The 20,047-nt window shown below is 39.0% G+C and overlaps 2 protein-coding genes and 1 pseudogene across 2 annotated transcripts; 1 reads left to right on the forward strand and 2 right to left on the reverse strand.

Moving 5' to 3' along the window:
• Positions 1-8,698: 8,698 nt before the first annotated feature.
• LOC118644325 lies at positions 8,699-9,970 on the reverse strand. The gene has a single exon (XM_036282585.1). The coding sequence runs from the start codon at positions 9,968-9,970 to the stop codon at positions 8,699-8,701; it is 1,272 nt and encodes a 423-aa protein (XP_036138478.1).
• A 1,361-nt stretch (positions 9,971-11,331) lies between these two features.
• Positions 11,332-12,294, reverse strand: LOC118644326. Its single transcript, XM_036282586.1, has one exon. It carries the CDS (start codon positions 12,292-12,294, stop codon positions 11,332-11,334), a length of 963 nt encoding a protein of 320 aa, XP_036138479.1.
• Positions 12,295-15,201: 2,907 nt separating this feature from the next.
• LOC118644374 lies at positions 15,202-18,642 on the forward strand (annotated as a pseudogene).
• The last annotated feature ends 1,405 nt before the right edge of the window (positions 18,643-20,047 follow it).

Genomic DNA, 20,047 nt, shown 5'->3' on the forward strand with positions numbered 1-20,047 from the left:
GGCTTATAAACAGTTTGAAGGAGTAAAATTATCCTTCAAAGGTTGAAATATTTTTACCTTTTCTCGATATATCTCGTAAACTAAACAAAATATAAAAAAATGTTTTATACAAAAGTTTTACAACATAAATACTTTTATTTAACTACGCTATTTATTTTCTGGAAAAAAATTTTTTTTTTAATTAAAATAAATTTTCAATAAAATTGACTTTTATGTATATAGCATTTATAAAGTAATTATACTATCTTATACTATGTTTTATTTATATCATCTATGTGTATATTACGTATGTTATATATTATTTATGTTATAATACTATACATTTATATCTGCATCCCTGTATGTATTAGATTTCATCTAACAGGTGCGCAATATTAGAGTAGTCACGTTGCTTTCACACAGTTCATCAAATGATAAGTCATTCACTGCATTTGTTATAATATCTTTTATCACATCACGTAATTGTATTTCTCTTTCATTTATAGACGTTGGTGGAATATGTGTAATTTGAAATAAAATAATTAACATATTAAGAACATTCGCAACATTTATGTGTAACATTATGCTTTGCATAATTAAAAACAATCTAACAGAAGAATCAAACACACGTTAGATGTGGTGTTGATCAAGCATACGTTAGACCTTATACTGATGTGAAAATGACGCGTAACATCATTAATAAAAATATCAAATTTTGATACGTGATTTCCATTTCATATATGATATATACCGTAACATGACGAATATAAAACTTGAATGTGAATTATGTGACGTAGACAGAATGAACTGTGTGAAAGCAACGTGACTACTCTAATATTGCGCACCTGTTAGATGAAAACTAATACATACAGGAATGCAGATATAAATGTATAGCATTATAACATAGATAATATATAACGTATATAATAATATAATATATAATAATATACGTAATACACATAGATGATATAAATAAAACGTAGTATAAGATAGTATAATTACTTTATAAATGCTATATACGTAAAAGTCAATTTCATTGAAAATTTATTTTAATTAAAAAAAATGTTTTCTCGAAAAATGAACAGCGTAGTTAAATGAAAGTATTTATGACGTAAAACTTTTGTATAAAACATTTTTTTATATTTTGTTTAGTTTACGAGATATATCGAGAAAAGGTAAAAATATCTCAACCTTTGAAGGATAGTTTCACTCCTTCAAACCATTTATAAGCCCAAACGGAAAATTTTCTGAATTTAATGAAACTTGGCATAAATGTAGAGGGGGTAAATATATTAATTTAGAAATGTTTTATTTTGATTCAAAATCGGCTTGAAGGGGTGAAAGCACGCTTCAAAGTTGAGACATTTTTGCGTTTTCTCGATATATCTCGTGAACTAAACAAAATATAAAAAGATGTTTCATACAAAAGTTTTACAGCATAATACCTCTATTTAACTATTTTATTTATTTTTTCTAAAAAAATTTGTTTTACAAAGAAAAAAATTTGTTTTTGAAAAAAAACTTTTTTAAAGAAATAAATAACATAGTTAAATAGAGGTACTTATACTGTAAAACTTTTGTATGAAACATTTTTTTATATTTCGTTTAGTTTACGAGATATATCGAGAAAAGGCAAAAACTCTAAATTTTTGAAGAATGATTTCAACCCTTTAAACTGTTTATAAGCACCAACTTATAATTTCTAAATTCATGTATTTACCCCCTCTACATTTATGCCAAGTTTCATTAAAATTAGAATTTTTGGGTTCGCGAGGTTTCCTTGTAAGTCAAGTCCGCTGTCTTTGTGTGCATCTCGCTTTACATGCGTAACTTGATACGCTGCGGCTGTGTGCGCCGAACTCAAGTCATCGCTCGAGCTCTCATCGCTGTTGCTGCTCGCTGATTCCGAGTATTTTGACTTTTTAATTTTTTTATTTTTATTTTTGCTATTTTTAGCTTCAGCCTTTTTATCGTCTTTGGCTCTTTCTTTGGGCCAAGGGTCACTTTCTTTTTTAGGGTGCCCGTGTAATTTTCAGCATTTGTTCCGGGCGTATCCGGATTTTTTGCAGTAATCGCAGTATGCGTTTAATGTATTTACGCGAGAGCGTCCTTTCGGTCTCGGTAATTTAAACTGTTTGGCATGTCGACTGTTTCGACATTCTCGTTCATTGTGGCCAGTTTTCCCGCACTTTTCGCATTGGGGAGTCGATTTATGATTATTCTGCTGAGATTCAGTTTGGACGTTTTTCTTGTGTCCCTTGGTTCGTGGATTAGGTCCCTTGACCTTTCCTTCCGCGCTCGCTTTTGCGATTGTTTCATAATGTTGAGTTGTGCAATCCCTCGAAGTCTTATTAATCTCGGGGATTATATTTCATGCTTCTTTTAAGCTTGAATATTGGATGTGAGATCCGTGCTGGTGCCGTAAATCTCTGAGCGATCGCCCATGTGAAGGATCTAGCGCGTGGCTAGTAAAGCGTCGCGTATTCCTGGCCATTTCCCTCGGCGGAGAGTGGACTTCGTTTCGATTTCCAAGTTGAGAACGAAGTTCGCGAATTTCAATTAATAGCTCATGGAGCATATTCTCCATGGGGTATATCTGTCGCCTATTTATTTGTGGCGTTGCCAGTGTATTTCCACTTTGCTCGTGTGAGTCCTGAAGCTCTTGTGCTTCTTCTTCGGGTTCTTCCCGGATTACGCGGGGTGACGCATGTGGCGGAGAGCGTGTCGACCGTCCCGCTACGTCTGTTCCCGTTGGTGAACGTGTGTCCATATTGTCAATGTTTTGCTCGGTGGACATTTACGTTTGGTTATAAGGTGCGTGCTGAGTTCGCGTTACGGCTTATTTTGTAATATTGCGTATGTCGCGTTGCGCTAGTGCGTTTGCATTCGTATGCCTTTGAATTACAGCAGCTGTCCTAGCTATTTCTGTTACGGTAATTTCAGTTACCGGGGGTCAACCGATATTTTGCTCTATTCGTGTTACAGTTTTATGTCGTCTTACGCTTGTTTCGCGTTACAATTTAATGTTTGTCGGACTTACATAAGTACGATGAGCTGCATGGTGCGGCGATCAGCTGAGCCTTGTCGCGGTAGGTCTCGGCGTCGTCTCGAATTTCACTCTTATCGCTGACGCGCTATGTACGCTCCGGCGTGGCTGGCTTCCTGGCCTGTACAGCTGATTGCTCGGTGACGCTTGGTTCCTCTTGGATCTTCCCTTTGGCAGTGCAAATCCCACCGCTGCCACCACTGTTGTACCCCTCGTTGTGAGTACGATTTGGGATCGCTGCCAGAGATCTCGCGAGGAAGTTATTTGGTCACTTACACCGTTATTTGTACTGAACACTTTTATTCTTGTATTCGTTTGCAGTGAATAGATCGCGACCCTGCAAGACAGAGTGTCGCGTCTATGAGTTCATTGTCCACGACCCCGCAAAGCAGAGTGTCGTGGTTGTGTATTTACAATGAGTTATATCGGCGACACACGACCCCGCAAAGCAGAGTGTCGTGTGTTATTTTAGTTTGTTTACTTCGGATTGACCCGTTCCTCACCTTCTTTCGCCGGTTTATATATCCGATAATTCGGTAGTTGAATCGAAAGAAGGGGAGGATTGCGTGAGGGCGTAAATCAGTCAGTATTCCAAATTATTGCTTAAACAGCAAGTGCTGTCTAAGGAGCATCGCGCTAATTGTCGAGCGGATTGCGCGAAACCTTGCGCGATGCGCTCGATGCTGACTGCTGCAGCTGACCGACTTACGTCATCGTGCTACTGACACCTTTTTTATCGTTATGAGTGTGTCACTCATAACAATAGGTTATCATCATAAATATCTCACTATTTAGTTATAAAGTAAAATAGTGTATTTCCAGCGTTAATTAATTATTAATATTGAAATATATATTTATATAAAAATAAGACAGTTACCATTTCTACATTACAACAATAATAATATAAAAATTAACATTATTGATTAGATTTCTTATAAAATAAATTTTAAAATTGATATTAAATACAATGTAATGTTAACTTTTTTATACTAGCAATTTCTGAATGATGGATCATCCAGAAATCAAATCATTAATGGACACATTCCCAGGTAGCAAGATGTCGTCTAATTGACGATATTTTTTGGTCATTTTATGACGAACCAAATGTCATAATGTCGAGATAAAATGACGACATCTAAATGTCGTAAAACTGACGTACATTTGTCTCATCTTAATGACGTCATATATTGACGTCAAAAATATGTCATTATTTTCATATTATTGACGTCATTTTCAAGAAGTTAGTATCGTACGTAGTATTTGACGGTATTTTATTGTTATTTTTATGACATAGCATTACAAAACATAGGTTTTTAGATTACATCTAATAAAGACGACATTTTAATGACTATCCCAGATAGTAAAAGCCGTTATTTTGACGTTTTAGAAAATATTTTGGCTACATGTCCTATATATGCAGTACTTGCATTATGAAAATATCGAAAAAAATTGAAAATATGAAAAAAATTTACATTGTTTCTCAACAAGCATCGTGACCCACCACACCATAGTCACATTTGGGATTGCTTAACTTCCGCGGTCACCCATCCAACTCTGAACCGCTGTCGACGTTGCTTGACTTCGAAAATCGTAGGCTACCTAGCACTTTGTGATGATCCATGAACACTTGATGCTCATAAATACATATTTGTTATAGATCAGTTCAATAGATGCGAGAAACATGAAACTTGTAGTTAACTAATATTTTTATAAATAAATATAAATTTACAGGTTTTTTCCTGATTTTTACATATGCGAAATAACGTATGAAATAACTTATAAAAATATGTTTTTGCTCTGTTCTTTTGATAAAGCTAAATTATACTTTAGACAGAACGCAATATTTATAAAATATTTATAAAATATTTATAATATTTATTTAAATATTTTGTAAATATTTATCCAAATATTTTTAAATATTTTTGTGGTCTTAGATTTGACAAATCATAAAGATTTATCATAAATATTATAAAAATATTTATGAAATATTTATAAATATTTACAAAATATTACTTATACAAATCTTTATCTTTTATTTACCATAAATATTATATAAAATATTTAGTCTATATTTTAATAATATGTTGAATAAAAATTTTTTTCTTCGTGTATATAAAATATGTGTAAAGTATTTATATCATATTTTGAAAAAATAAATATTAATAAATATTAATAAATATTTATCATAAATATTATGTGCTATCTGGGATGATTCTAAAATATTGAAAGTATTAATTATATAAAATATTGTATTAATTTTAATAATGTTGTTTATTAACCAATCTTCAAATAATGATCAATAGTTATAGGTAGCAAGGTGTCGTCCACTAGACCTCAATAATTCATCATTTGAGGTCAAATCGTCAATTATTACAAAGAATTATAGTTAACGTCAGTAATTAGTCACTAATAAAATCTTATTAATACGTCATAAAATGATCAATTAACTAATGTTATTAATTAGTCAAGAATATGACGTCGGAAATACGTTGTAGGATAGATAAATGACTGACGTAATTAATAGGTCAAAAAATGACGTTACTATTACGTCTTAATTTGGTGACATGACGTCTGCGACCTTAAATGACGGATTATTGACGTCGTATTAATGTCATTTTGTTACCTGGGTTATTGAGTTTGAGTAGTGATGAGTCAAACACTATTATATTAAGGAGCAGTAATGACAGTAGCCTAACAAGTTTCAACAGTGAAGAGGAAAATAAAGATGCATTATTGTTTCCTTTGATACGCTACTTGATAAATACGAGACGACATCGTATTGAAAATTATCTACAAATTATTAATTCCTGGACAAATGAAGAATTCAAAGAACATTTACGATTATCTCGACATACCGCATCGATTTTAATTGAGGAGTCAAAATTATCAGGGTATATACCATCACATTCTTTTGGCGTAAAACCGATATCAGCAAAGCTAAGTTTTTTACTTTTCTTATGGTACATTGCTTGTAAATATTATTTTAAACAATTTATTAAAACATTAATTAATAATAAATAAACATTAATTAAATTTTATATAAATATTTGTCCTAAATTATTATAATTATTGTAACTTAAATATTAAATCAATATTAGATAAATAAATATAAAATATTATTTTAAAGATAAAGTAAATATATAACATAACATTAAATAAATGTTATATAAATATTATTTTAAACGATTTCCCGGGTGAAAATGTGTCTGGGCAATCCAAATTTCAATATTGGGCCCGGTGGGGAATGTCGTGGCACGCCAATATCGGAAATCTAGCCGGGCGCTGCCTAGTATTTCATTTAGGCGCTAGACAGAATTGTGCAGGGATGATAAGATGGAAAAACTAGTCGGGGGCTAGCTAGCGCCCGGCTAGTGAAGCAGGATTATTTTAATACAACTAATATTATGAAATAATATATGTAAGTAAAATGTATAGTTATTCAACATTTCATAAAGTTTAACATAACTAATAAGAGAAGCTGGAAGACGGGGTCACAGCAGGATTTTCGCGCACGTTTATTTCTTATGTGATTTTACATACATCTCCCCCGACTCTCCGAACTGCGCGCCGTTACTTTTGGTCATAACACAATTCTTACAAAAATCGGAGGATATGTAATATCACGATATTAAATTAACAATTAATTTAATAAATACTGATGCTTATAAGAATTACTCACTCTCCCCGAAAACCTAAAAATAATTTAATTTATTGCGAAAAATATTACTTTAGCCGGGGTTCAAACCCGGATCTCTCAACAATCCGTGCGTCTTAGCCAATTTGATCACCGAGGCATATGGCCACGTGTAATAAACAATAATAGAGACAAGACCGCTAATATGTGTAGGAGATAATGTTTTAAATGTTTATTAAGAAAATAAGAGTAAATCTCATAAACTCTCTCGAACAGCGTTTTAAACAATTAACTTTTAAAACAATTAACTTTCAATTCGCGAATTGTTGCTTGAAGCTAACAGAATTCTTAATTAATTTACTATTCTCGTAACTTGACTCTCTGGGAATATCCGCTTGTCTCGCTCGAAAATTCTCTTACACGCTTCAGTTTTTAAAACAAACGAACGAAAATACTCGCACACCGCTCGCTGCCGACAGGCTCGCATGCTCGTACACATTACACTTCCTACGTATGTATAACATAACTAAAGTTATTCGACACTCAAGCTACAATCGTGGCTTTTATTGAACTATCAATCCTGTTGCACAGTCATTGCATGTAGTTTGAGTGGCCCACAGTTATAATCCCTTATGTAGACATTGTATTGCACATTGCGCGTTGCACCGACCATATATAGGACTTCTTTTGGGTCGGTATATGCAGCATATTTGCAATAACGCCCTTGAAATTGAGGCTGCTTTTTGTTAAAATGCTTTTTGAAATTATAACGCTCACGATATCATTTCATTCTTTTTGTTTACCAAATGTTAAATAAAAACAAATAATGCTCACAGCGCGTGGACGTCTAAACAAAACGTAGCGGTGATTACAGATAGTAGCGTGGCACTTGGCAACTGGCATCGACAGCGTAGCGTTACGAGCTTCAGTTTTATTTTATTTTGTGACTACGAGTTGCATGTTTTAACGTGAATTTTGGCGATCGTGAAATCTGTTGTGCTCTGGAAACTGGATAAATATGAATAGGAAAAAGAATTTTACTGGATTATTGCGAAAGCGGAAATATGATGCAAGGAAAAAAATTCGGAATGAAATTGATATGACGAATACCTCGTTATCAGAAAGTGACAACAATAATACGTGTTCGATAACAGATGCAAGAAAAATATTAAAGTGTCATAGTAATTCGCATGCAGTAGTGGACAGTAGTGATACTTCAAGTTATTCTATTGCGGAAAATAACTTGCAAAATAACAGATCTGGCGATGAGGTCCATTCCGATTCGACATCAAGTATCGGCGACGTCAGTATAATAGAATAAATAGGACAAATAAGTAACGAAGATGGTGAAATATCGGAACAAGATAAAAGAGAAAAAGATTCTGAAATCGTACAATTACGAAAATGGGCAATTGAGTGTAAAATACCTCATGCACATTTGAATAAATTATTAAATATTTTTCGACCTAAATTATTACCAAATTTGCCCAAATCGTCCAAAACATTTTTACGTACATCTTCAGCAAAATACATGATCATACCTATAACTGATAAGGATGACTCATTTGGCGAGTTCGTATATTTCGATATTAAGAAAGGATTAATGAGATGTATCGATCCAAAAGTTCATGAGAAAGACATAATTTATCTGCAGATAAATGTCGATGGTATGCCTTTATTCAAATCGAGTTCAAAAGTGTTTTGGCCAATTTTATGTAGAGTCTACTTTCCCAGATAGCCAAATAAAGGCAACGTGTTGTTATTTTGCTGTCACTTATTCCCTATTAATTTTATCAAACTAAAGCCAAGGTGTTTCCTCAAACTGTCTGTCGTTCTGACATCATGTAAAATTCTACATTAGAATTCAACAAACTGACGGCAAGTTGTCAACATGCATGCACAATTGCTGTCAATGTGACAAGTTTATTATTCCTCAATGCATGCACTTAATAATAATAATGGTGACGGGGGCGGTCCTCCTGCGAAGCCCACTTTGGCACTCAGACCGAGTCCATTGTGCCTCCCCGTTATCAGCTGCCCTAGCGGGGCCCCGCTTCCTTCCAAAAGCGGAGCAAATCCCACACAGGCAGCTGCCTCACCTGGTTCGGTTCCGGAAAACCTGAGCCCAGCAGGCGTGTTCTTGGTCCGACCAATGCTGGGCAGTTCCCAAGAATGTGGAGGCTAGTTTCCTCTTCTTCACCGCACAACCTACAGCTGGGCGTATCACTATGACCCAATTTGTGCAGGTGGTAGTTAAGGTCACCATGGCCCGTGAGCAGCTGTCTCGCGAGCCTGGCGTCCCCCCTACCCAGAGATCTTATGCTCCTGGCCAGGTCCCTGCTAAGGCATTCCCCCAGCATGACCCTAGCCTGTCTGCATTTGCTCTCTGTCTCTTTCTTCCAGTATTCAAGATGCTGGTCCCGGAGCCAGCTTCTGATTCTCCCCCTGCCTAGGTAGAAGGAGATCCCAACAGCCGGCTCAGGTCCCAACAGCCTTGTTTCGGCCGCTTCCTTAGCAAGCAGGTCCGCCATTTCGTTGTCCTTGATCCCTGCGTGCCCAGGGACCCATACTAGGCCAACATCATTTTTCTCTGCCAACTCGTCCAGTATGCACTTGCAGTCCCAGACCAGTCGCGAGTTAATTCTCGGACCCTCAAGCGCCTTAAGCGCCGCCTGACTGTCCGAGCAGATCCGGATGCGCCTTCCCATCCTATCAGACTCTAATAGGTTCTGGGCACATCTCATGATGGCTAACACCTCCGCCTGGAAAACCGTAGCGTGCTCGCCAAGCGGAACGACGATTCCTGCCCGGTCGCGCTGGCAGTAAAGACCAGCTCCAGAGCCCGCACTCGTTCTGGAGCCGTCCGTGAACCAGACGTCCCCGTCCCGAGGAACCGGTCCTTTAGAGCCGTTCCACTCCCAGCGCCCGGGGAAGCTTATTCTGTACCCTCTTTCGAAGGTACGAATCACTGGCCTCCTATCCTGTCCCATTGCAAAAATGGTGCCCAATAAGATTCCTTCAGGGAATCTCGTGTAGAGGGCTCCTGCCTTCCACTTTGATTCACACCTTAGGCGATAGGCCGCCGCCGCCGCAGCCGCCACTACCACCCGATCGAGAGGCTCGACGCCAAGCAGCATCCCCATCGCCGCCACTGGCGTGGTCCGCATGGCCCCCAGAGCCCCTCTTAAAACTAGAGCTCTGACGTGCTCCAACGTTAACTTAGCGGTTTTTCCCAGCACCCTTGGCCACCATACGACAGACGCGTAAAGCAGCCTAGGTCTGAGTATCGCCGTGTATATCCAGTAGACCATTTTCGGTTTAAGACCCCAGGTCTGCCCGAATGTCCTTCTGCATATCCAGAAGTAGGAGCACACACTCCTACAGCGGTTCTCGAGATGTTCCTTCCATGCCAGCTTTTTATCTAGGATCACTCCCAGATATTTAGTCGATCAGTTGGAACCAATTTCGTTCCCCCAAGGACCGGCCCCTCCACCGGGCCTACCTTGTACCTGCGAGTAAAGATCACGAGCCCGGTCTTCAGTGGATTCACCGCCAGACCAGTCTCGCCACACCACTCCTCAATCATCTCTAAGGCTTTCTGCGTGAGCTCCAAAAGCGTCTCCAAAAAGGGTCCTCGTATCAGGATAGCCAGATCATCCGCATATCCTAATGTAAAGAAGCTCCTTTCGTTCAGCGTCCTGAGCAGTCTGTCCGCCACCAGACACCACAATAGTGGAGAGAGAACTCCTCCTTGCGGGCAGCCTCTCTTCACCCATCCACTGACCTTCACTGTTCCCAATGAGGCCGTTACCTGCCGCTCGAGCATGCCTCTGATCCAATCCACGATTCTTTCCGGCACGCCCCTGCGAGAAGCTTCCTCACACACCACCTTGTGCGGTGTGTTGTTGAAGGCTCCTTCTATGTCTAGAAAGGTGCCACCTACGAAGCCCTTCCTCTCCAATTGCTCCTCGATAAACGATACAGCGGAGTGAAGCGTCGATTCTGTGGAATATCCCGTGTGATACGCGTGCTGATTCACGTGCAGCGGGTGCTGCAGTAGAACCACGTCGCGTATGTAGACATCCACCAGCCTTTCCAGCGTCTTGAGAAGAAAAGACGTCAGGCTGATTGGACGAAAATCCTTGGCGGAGCTGTAACCCGTTCTTCCCGCTTTGGGAATGAACACAACTCTCGCCTGCCTCCAAGCCCTAGGTGTATAGCCCAGTGCCAAACAAGCCCTGAGCGTCCGCGTGAGCGGCCCGGTGATCTGCTCCAGCCCCTCCTGGAGAAGGGCCGGGAAGACCCGGTCCGGCCCAGCCGACTTAAAGGGCTTGAAACCTCTTACGGCCCATTTGACCTTGTGAGGCCCAACGATTTTTGCCGCAAGAGACCAGTCTTCTCCTCGTACCCTACGGAGATTTGAGTTTTCCTGGTGGACGTCTCCCTCTGGGCCTCCGCGGAAGCCCGGAAAGTTCGACTCCAGCAGGTGTTTTAGGCATCGCTCTCCAGACGCCATCGTCCCATCGTCGAGCCGAATGGCCTCCAGAGCCGCGTCCCGATCTCTGGCTAAAATTCTGCTGAGCCTAGCGGCTTCAGGTATCCCCTCTACCGACTCGCAGAACCTCCTCCAGCTCTCCTTTTTCGCCCTCACTACAGAGTGTCTATAGGCCTTCTAAGCCCTTCGGTGAACGTCCCAGTCGGCCTGGCGGCCCGTGTTCCTGGCTTTGTTCCAGGCACGACGTGTAGCACTCCTGAGCTCCTGCAGCTTGGGGTTCCACCAGGAGACTTCCTTCGTGTTTCTTACTGTCCTCTCTGGACAGTTGTTCTCAAAGCTGCCAATGAGAACCCTTTGCAGGTGCTCAACGCACAGCTCGATCTCTTGCGGGGTCCCATGTCTTTTGGGAAACTCCCTGAGACCGACAGCCAGGTCCTCTCGAAATGAGTCCCAGTCCGTCCTCCTTGGATCCCTCACTGTTCTCACCTTTGCTTGCACCTTGGCCAGTCTAAAGGTGATCTGTCTGTGGTCCGACAATGAGGGCTCGTCAGAGACCCTCCAGCCGGTCGCCTCCTGCACTACCTGTCTTGAACAGATGGTTAGGTCTAGGACCTCCCTCCTCACCGCAGTGACAAAGGTAGGCTCCCTGCCTCTGTTAAGAATCTCTACGTCTGTGGACACCAGAAATTCCAACAGCTTCTCTCCTCTCCTGTTGGTGTCCATGCTTCCCCACACCGTGTGGAGCGCGTTCGCATCGCACCCCAGTATGAGGGGAAGTCGCTCCTTCTGGCAGAACTCCACCAATCGTACCACCCGGTCCGATGGCAGTAGATCGCCCTCCTCATGTAGGAAGTAGCCCGACGCCACTACCATCCTCATCTTGATTCCGGTCCCGCTGGCGTCCTCAATCACAACTACTACCAAGTCCCTAGAACAGAAATCCGGCAACAGCTGGCTCTCCAGCCCTTTAACGGCCACACAGGCCCTGGGCCGGTCCTCGTGTGGTGGCCTGAACAGCCTACCGCACCCCGCCAGACCGCTAATACAGCCTCGGACCAGCCAAGGTTCTTGTATTAGTGGTATGGCTGTGTGCACCCCAACTTGGCGCCTGGCAAGAACAGCCGAGGTGTGATGCAACATCTTTGCTGTGATGCAAGTTGATTTGGGTGAAGCCCAGCCCGGTCAAGCCCACTATAAAGACAGGACCTTTGGATCGGGCCCCTCCCTAACCTTTCCCGCCCCCTCTTGGGATGGACCGATCACTTTAAAAGTGACCCGGTCCATCACAAGATGGGGCCTAAAGTCCAGCGCCTTAAGCCTATTGACGCTGGACTGGGGGATGCCGAGAATGAGGTTTCTACCTTCGCAGATAGCCCCCACATTCTCAGCATAAACGCGCCAGCCCGAGGTGACGATCCCCGGATTCTGCCGCTCCAGCAGCCTCAGGACCGCAGCCGCGCTCACGGGAGGTCCCGGGACCCACACCGCAGCCCTGTACTGCTTTTGCAGCACCTCCAGTCCCGCCACCCTGAGTTTGGCGCTCTCCCACGGCACGATGCCCCCGATCCGGCTTTCGATCCATTTCAGGGACTCCGCGTCCGCGCACCTCACCACCGCATCCTTCCCCCTCAGAGTGGTGCTGTCGAATCTGGGCAGGGTACCCTCTCGGATCCCCTGGATCTCCTTGAAGACCGCACCCCTCAGCTGCGCCAACCGCTCAGCCGTCATTGCAGCATCAGGGTACCCCTCCTCGACAATCACCCTCGTCAGAGGGTTCGGCGTCCACGTAAGCATGGGTCCTCTGGACCCTCTGCTTCTTCTTCGCTCCTTCCGCCGATTGTGGGGTCCCATCGGGGTCCTTCCGGCGTTTATTGCCGGAGTTCCCCTGAGGCCCCCCAACCGGCGTCTGGAGGATAACCGAGGACGAGGAAGAAGAGGTCCCCGGAACGGCCGGCGGAGGCCCAATCCTAGTCCCAGCCTGAGCCTGGGACTGAGCCCCCCCCCTCCGCTCCCGAGCCCTCCTCCTCTTCGCGGCTCCGGAGAGTTTCTTTTTGCAAAGATCCTCTTCCTTTGCCGGTTCGTCCGTTGCGGCTTCGGTGCTTCCTGTGCCCCTAGGGGTCCGTTCGGCTCCCGATCCCGCTTCTTCCACCCTTCCGTAGTCCTCGGTCGAAGCCTCCATCGGGATGTCTTCAGTGAGTTTAAGTTTAAGTTTGATTTCATTCTCCATTTTGTTCCCACAAGCAGCTAGGGAAACATACGGTCCACCCAGAGCTCCGCATGCGTGGGTAAGGCTAAATACTCTGGGGTTTCGCCTGGTTCCCCAGAGGCATCGTTCAAGACACTGCCTCCCCAGTGCCACGCAGCCCTCGTCAAGATAGCTTCCAACTTGGCTTGGGTCAAGTTGGTCCGCGGTATCGGCTTTCCCCACCCCTGGGCAGGGTTTTACTTCCGCCGGGGCAGGTTATAACCGTTACTACCCGGACGGTCCGCCCCGGCACGCGGGGGTTTAGGCCCGGACCGGGGTTTCCCATCCGGGCGTCCTCCTATCCGCCACCTGGAGACGCGCCCGCTAGGCACTCAACCCACGGGATGCATGCACTTATAATTTTATAAACTCATGAAGGTTATTTGCTCTCCTGATGTTAACTTTGTTCCACGTTAAATTACATGACAGCAAATTGTAAGCAAGTTCACAACATACATGCAGTGCATTAATTTGCCCGATATGCTTAATCTCGCTTGGCTATCTAGGTTAAACCGATGATTTATAAGCCATATCCAGTCGCAATATATGCTGGTAATTCAAAACCAAAACTCTTATCCGAATTCTTACAATTTATTTTGGAAATAAATGAATTGCAAACAGAAGGACTTGTAATACGTGAAAAACATTTTCAGATAAAAATTTAGAGCTTTATTTGTGATACACCTGCGCGATCTTTTCTGAAGTGTACACAAGGCCATACGGGTTTCAGTGCATGTGAGCGATGTGACGTGCTCGGTAAAAAAATTAATCGAGTAACAGTTTTTGAATCACAAGAAAACTTCCAGGAAAGAACTAATGAATCATTCCAAAATTTTCACCAGCCCAGTCATCACACGAGTGCCTCACCGTTACTACTCATATATCCACCAATTAATATGATTTCGCAATTTGTTCTTGACTTCATGCACCTGGGACCCCTAGGTGTCATAAAAAGATTATTAGTAGAAAATTGGACAAGTAGTAATTTGAAGGGAAAAATGAGTCAACAACAAAAAATAGAATTATCTCGCCGATTAGAATACATAAGACCAAGTATTCCTATGGAATTTTAACGAAAACCTCGATCGTTAAATATTCTTGCTAAATGGAAGGCTACGGAAGAGTGAGTCCCAGATGCGCACAGTAATAAACGGACACAACAAGCTGAGTGAAACGGACACAGTAACAAACGGACACAGACCAAACGGACACAGTAATAAACGGACACAGTGCAAAACGGACACAGTAACAAACGGACACAGTGCGAAACGGACACAGTAACAAACGGACACAGACCAAATGCGCACAGAGCGAAACGGACACAGACCAAATGCGCACACTGCACATGCGCACGGACCAAATGCATACACGGAAAGTCGCAAACCCATGTGATGCAGTGAATGCTTTGCACGCACACACACACACACACACACACACACACACACACACACACACACACACACACACACACACACACGGGGGGGGGGGTGCAAGGAGGGCTTTCGGCTCCCCTCCCGCACCCATCCCGTCTAAGTCGCTAACCTATGTTGACTTTACTCTGCTTGCAATGTACATGGATTGCATTTGGTCCGTGCGCACGTGCAGTGTGCGCATGTGCAGTGTGCGCATTTGGTCCGTGTGCATTTGGTCCGTGCGCATTTGGTCTGTGTCCGTTTCGCACTGTGTCCGTTTCGCTCTGTGCGCATTTGGTCTGTGTCCGTTTGTTACTGTGTCCGTTTCGCTCTGTGCGCATTTGGTCTGTGTCCGTTTGTTACTGTGTCCGTTTCACTCAGCCTGCTGTGTCCGTTTATTACTGTGCGCATCTGGGACGCTCCCCTACGGAATTCATGTTTTTTACTGTATTGTGGACCAATCGTTTTGAATCATTTAATAAGCATTTCTTATTATTCCATACCGCATGCAGGCTCTTATGCATGAAAAATGCATCGGAATACGTGGAATACGCAAAAGAATATTTGACAACTTTTGTTAACATATCTTCTGTTATTTACGGACCGGAGTTTGTTGTACTCAATGTGCATAATCTGTACCACCTTGCCGATGATGTAGCGCATATGAATTGCAGTTTACTCGACATCAGTGCATTTAGTTTTGAAAATTGTCTAAGAAAAATGAAAAGAAAAATCAATGCACTGTATCGTCCCTTAGCTCAATACTGCAATAGACTGCATGAAGAAAACTGCTTACAAGATCAATTAACAGCGAAACTAAATGAATTTGAAGTACTAAAAAAAATGGTGATGAAATTCTAGAATTAAAGTATAAGGAAACAATTCTGTCATCGACGTTTCCAAATAATATGATACGTTTAAACGACGAAAGAATAGTGCAAATAGAAGACATATTTTTTTCGGAGAAAAATATATTGAACGTACAAGGCAGAATTGTGAATATAATCAAATCAGTATACACTTATCCTTCTAATTCGAATGTTACGAAGATATGGGAAATACAAAGTCAACCATTCACACGTTCAGTAACAGTACCCGTAGAACAAATTGAAAGCAAAATAGTGCATTTACGTATGAACTTTCTTGAGCAGAAACCGGAGAGAGTGTTTGCGTTAAGCCTGCTACATCAATAAAAGTTATAACTTTTATCATATAGTTAATAATATATTAATAGTACAAAAAGTATTAAAAATAGATAATTAAGACTTATAGCCCCTTTTAATATCATATGTTATACTGACAAGAAACAATATTTATTTATTTAAGAATTATTTATTATGAAAGGAAACTGTAAAAACTTAAACTATTACCATTGATTTCAAATCGTCCCGGTTCCATGACCGGGATGGCGTAAGATGGCGTCCGCGTTTGCGCACTAGATGAAAACCTAGTCGCTCGGTCGTCAACAAGAGAAGCGGTTTGCCGCCAACTATCTGAAGATCTGAAAGGTCGAAAGATCGTATTTGTTTTTCGTCGTAACTAGCCACGCGAATCTTGAGCACGGGAATAAGGATCTATCCAAAAGATAAGAAGAAGTCTTATTTTTCGTCTTTACTTATATCGCTTTTGGGCGGCATCGACATCCACTCGAATAAGGTAAGCATTTGTACACGGGACAGAATATTGCAGTCATTATAGTATTTCGTTTACTCGGTTTCTGTTTTAGTCTTAATTACACAACAATTATTAATATATTTTATAAATAGCGCATTTTACATTAAATTGAACGAACGGGAAAAAATATTAAAGTATTAATTAAGATCCAAATTTTGTAATCCCTACATTAATTTGCATTAAACATATTATTTTAACATTTCTTGTCATAAAATCAACTATTTAAATAATATATAATACAAATTAATGTAATCAGAATAACTCTTAATTGTAATTTGCAGATGAGTTCTGACGAAAATGAGGATCTCTGCGACTATCAAATCGTAGAGTTCATTACTCGAGGACGCCCAGGTGTCAGAAAAATAGACCTTGTTCCAACAAAATGGATTGAATATGACATTAAGAAAAACTTGCGACAAAATTTATGCCACCTCCATACGAGGAAGAAGATTTTAAACTTATCACAGATTTGGCAAAAAAATTGGCAGATGCGCCGAGTAGTTGGATGACGTACGGCATCAAAATCAGAGCACGAGCCAGTAAGTTCAGTATTCAGTCAAATATATTTTATTATATTTTTGATATTTTTTGTCATATTTATTTAAACCATCTGAGAAAGTACAAAGGGTTGATTAGCAGCAAAGGAAAGTTAAATTATAAAAATATTTATCGTATGGCACACTCTTCTCCATTACGCAAAAATCAATTTCTTGCATTTTTTCTAGAGTAGATAGTTCAACTACATACTTTTACATTTGATACTGAATTATATACTAATTGTAAGTGAAACTTATTACATCATCCAATATTTTTAATGTCGAAGTCTTTTATGTAGGAATCAGCTCACAATTAGATGAGGTTTATATTTTTTTGCAAAAAGAAATGCTCTTTAGATTGACTTTAAAAAATTTTTTATCTTAATTAAGTGGATTATTTAATATAGTCTGTGAGGGATGGGTTTCCTTGTACGTACATATTATTTGATGAAATACTAAAACAGATATATATCAATTTTAATTGTAGAGACGTATACTGATGGCTGTGCAAAACTAAAGTTTCTGGAAGATCAGCTTTATGCTTTCACAGATAGTGGAGCAGATCCAGAAAAAGTAGCGAATATTGAGGAATCACTTAAAACGCACACACTGAAACAACAAGTGCGAAATTTAAAAGCCACGATGAGTATAGTAACTCCAATACCCGAAAAATCCAAAAAAGATACATCGCGCCCTACAGGAAAGAATAAACGTAAACTTTTATTTATTTAAACACAAAAAATTTTTTAAATATTTTAGCTCTAAACAGAATACGATTTTATGTAAATATCTTACAATTTGCTTTGAATATATCCCACAATTATTTTTATTATAAAAAAATTTATTTAGTCTCGCCTTTGTTTAAAAAAAAATAGAACAATTCAGATCTGAATATATTTATTAAATAAATTTATCTGCATGTAATAGTTTTTCTGCATTTCAGTTTTGCTTTTTTGAAATAATTTCCATACTTTATTTATATATTTTAGTTAAATAGAAGTTTTATTTGACAAAATATTAATTTGCAATCACTTAAATGTAAAAATTATATATTAAAATTAAATATATATTAATAGTGTATGGATTCCTTATATTATTTCATTTAAACTAGCCGTTTCTGACAAAAGTACTAGAAAGAACGTAAAAGTAACTACTTTATCAAAGCATCAAGTTTTACAGAAGGATAGACAGTTAATGTGCTCCAGACGTCGTATTATTTCATGTAAGATTTTTTGCATTATAATTTAATTATATATTTTTATTTCTTAAGTTCTAATTAAAATATATTTATAGCTGTTATATGAAGAATAAAACTTTGACTTTATTATGTAATATTTCTAAAGCATCAGATTCAGCTGAGGATACAATTTGTGATGAGACAGAAAACCATACATCCAATATACAAACCAAAAAAAGTATTTAATAATAAATAATTGAAATCTTAAATATATTATAAATATTTTACAAGAATAGGATGTATTATGACTTTTTTCATATTTTAGATGTTGGCTTACAGTCGCAATTACAATTGCTCAATGATCTACAGATTCAACAAAAATAGATGAATTTAATAATAATATGAGTAAGCAACATATAATTTTTATATGTACAATTCGTATAAAATTATGAATTTCATTACATTATCTTTTTTTGTATATATTTAGATAAAGTTATTCCGAAAATAAAAGATGCAACTACGACGATTCAGAAGTTCGTTGGAACAACAAAAGAAGCTAAAGGCGCAAGAAATCATTCGAAATCCTTAAGCAAAAGTATGTCAAACCTATATGGAAGCTAAGATTATGGAAGCACACGAGCAAGCTTTTCATTTATTTTAAACTTTTAAATAATAAATATTAGTTTCATTTATTTTATATAGTAGAATTTTATTATAATAATAATGTCTAAAAATAATCTTGACCTACTCTGAAGTATACATTGAATAATAGTGAGATTGGAATATTTTATTTTTTATCTTCATACACATGACAATTTATTAGTATTGATTAATTAAACTATATTTTTGTATAAATGAATCAATAATTAATGTAATGTCTTAAGACCTAATCAACAACTTTCAGATTATAATAGCTTAAAATTTGCATAAGTATGTACTTTAAACCAACAAATCTGTTTATTCGCAACTGTGTTCCATTGCACATTTTTACAGAAACTATATACAATAAAAATGAAAAATGTTTAAGAAATTGATTATTAAGTTCTACTCAAAGAATATTTTTTATTCTTGTAATTTCTCACATGTTCTCTAAAGTGTACTTTAAAGTATATTGAGCTAATAAAATTTATCAAAAATATTTAACATTTTTTGGAAGCTATTTGTATTTGGCTTTAAATTATATCATTGTATAATATTAATTCCATTTAATAGATATGTTTTATATTTATGATTATATACATTCCAGAGTTTCAACTTATTATGAACTGTCTTCAAGGAATCTCTGTGAATGTGGATGAAGTAGTGAAGAACCATCGTGAAATGAGAGACTTGCTTGAAGCATCCGGAGTGATTAAAGACGGTGTTGGCGCAAATGATCAATTTACTGATAAATATAATATCTGTTTTCCAATGCGTACAAAAGAAGATTTAAGTGCATTTCAAGAAATGTTAAAAACCAATGACATTTGCCGTCGCGATTTTATAAATTTTTTGTTGTTTTTAATTTAATTACTTTTTTATACATTTTTTTCTACATATTGTTTAATGTTAATGTTTACAGAAAGCTTCCTTATATTTCTTGATTGACAATTGAATACCAATAAAAGTGTCACGAATATAATTAAAAAATTAATGACAAGGGAGCTTGAATTAATGTGCACAGCACAAAAGAAAATTGATGCCAAAATTGTCTTAAAAGAAACTCCGATCTGTAACTGCATTATTGGTAAGAAAATACAACTTTTCTGTATATTACTGTTGACAGTAATTATTGTGTTAATTTACAGATGAAGAGTTTTATACATAATAATAAATATGTTATATGTTGTCTAGATGTTGTGGTAAACAT

This window comes from Monomorium pharaonis, chromosome 2, assembly GCF_013373865.1.
Source record: "Monomorium pharaonis isolate MP-MQ-018 chromosome 2, ASM1337386v2, whole genome shotgun sequence".
Lineage (NCBI taxonomy): Eukaryota > Metazoa > Arthropoda > Insecta > Hymenoptera > Formicidae > Monomorium > Monomorium pharaonis.

Excerpts from the sequence above, each read along its gene's own strand:
- LOC118644326 (XM_036282586.1), bottom strand. The coding sequence starts at position 12,294 with ATGTTGCATCACACCTCGGCTGTTCTTGCCAGGCGCCAAGTTGGGGTG.
- LOC118644325 (XM_036282585.1), bottom strand. The coding sequence starts at position 9,970 with ATGGTCTACTGGATATACACGGCGATACTCAGACCTAGGCTGCTTTAC.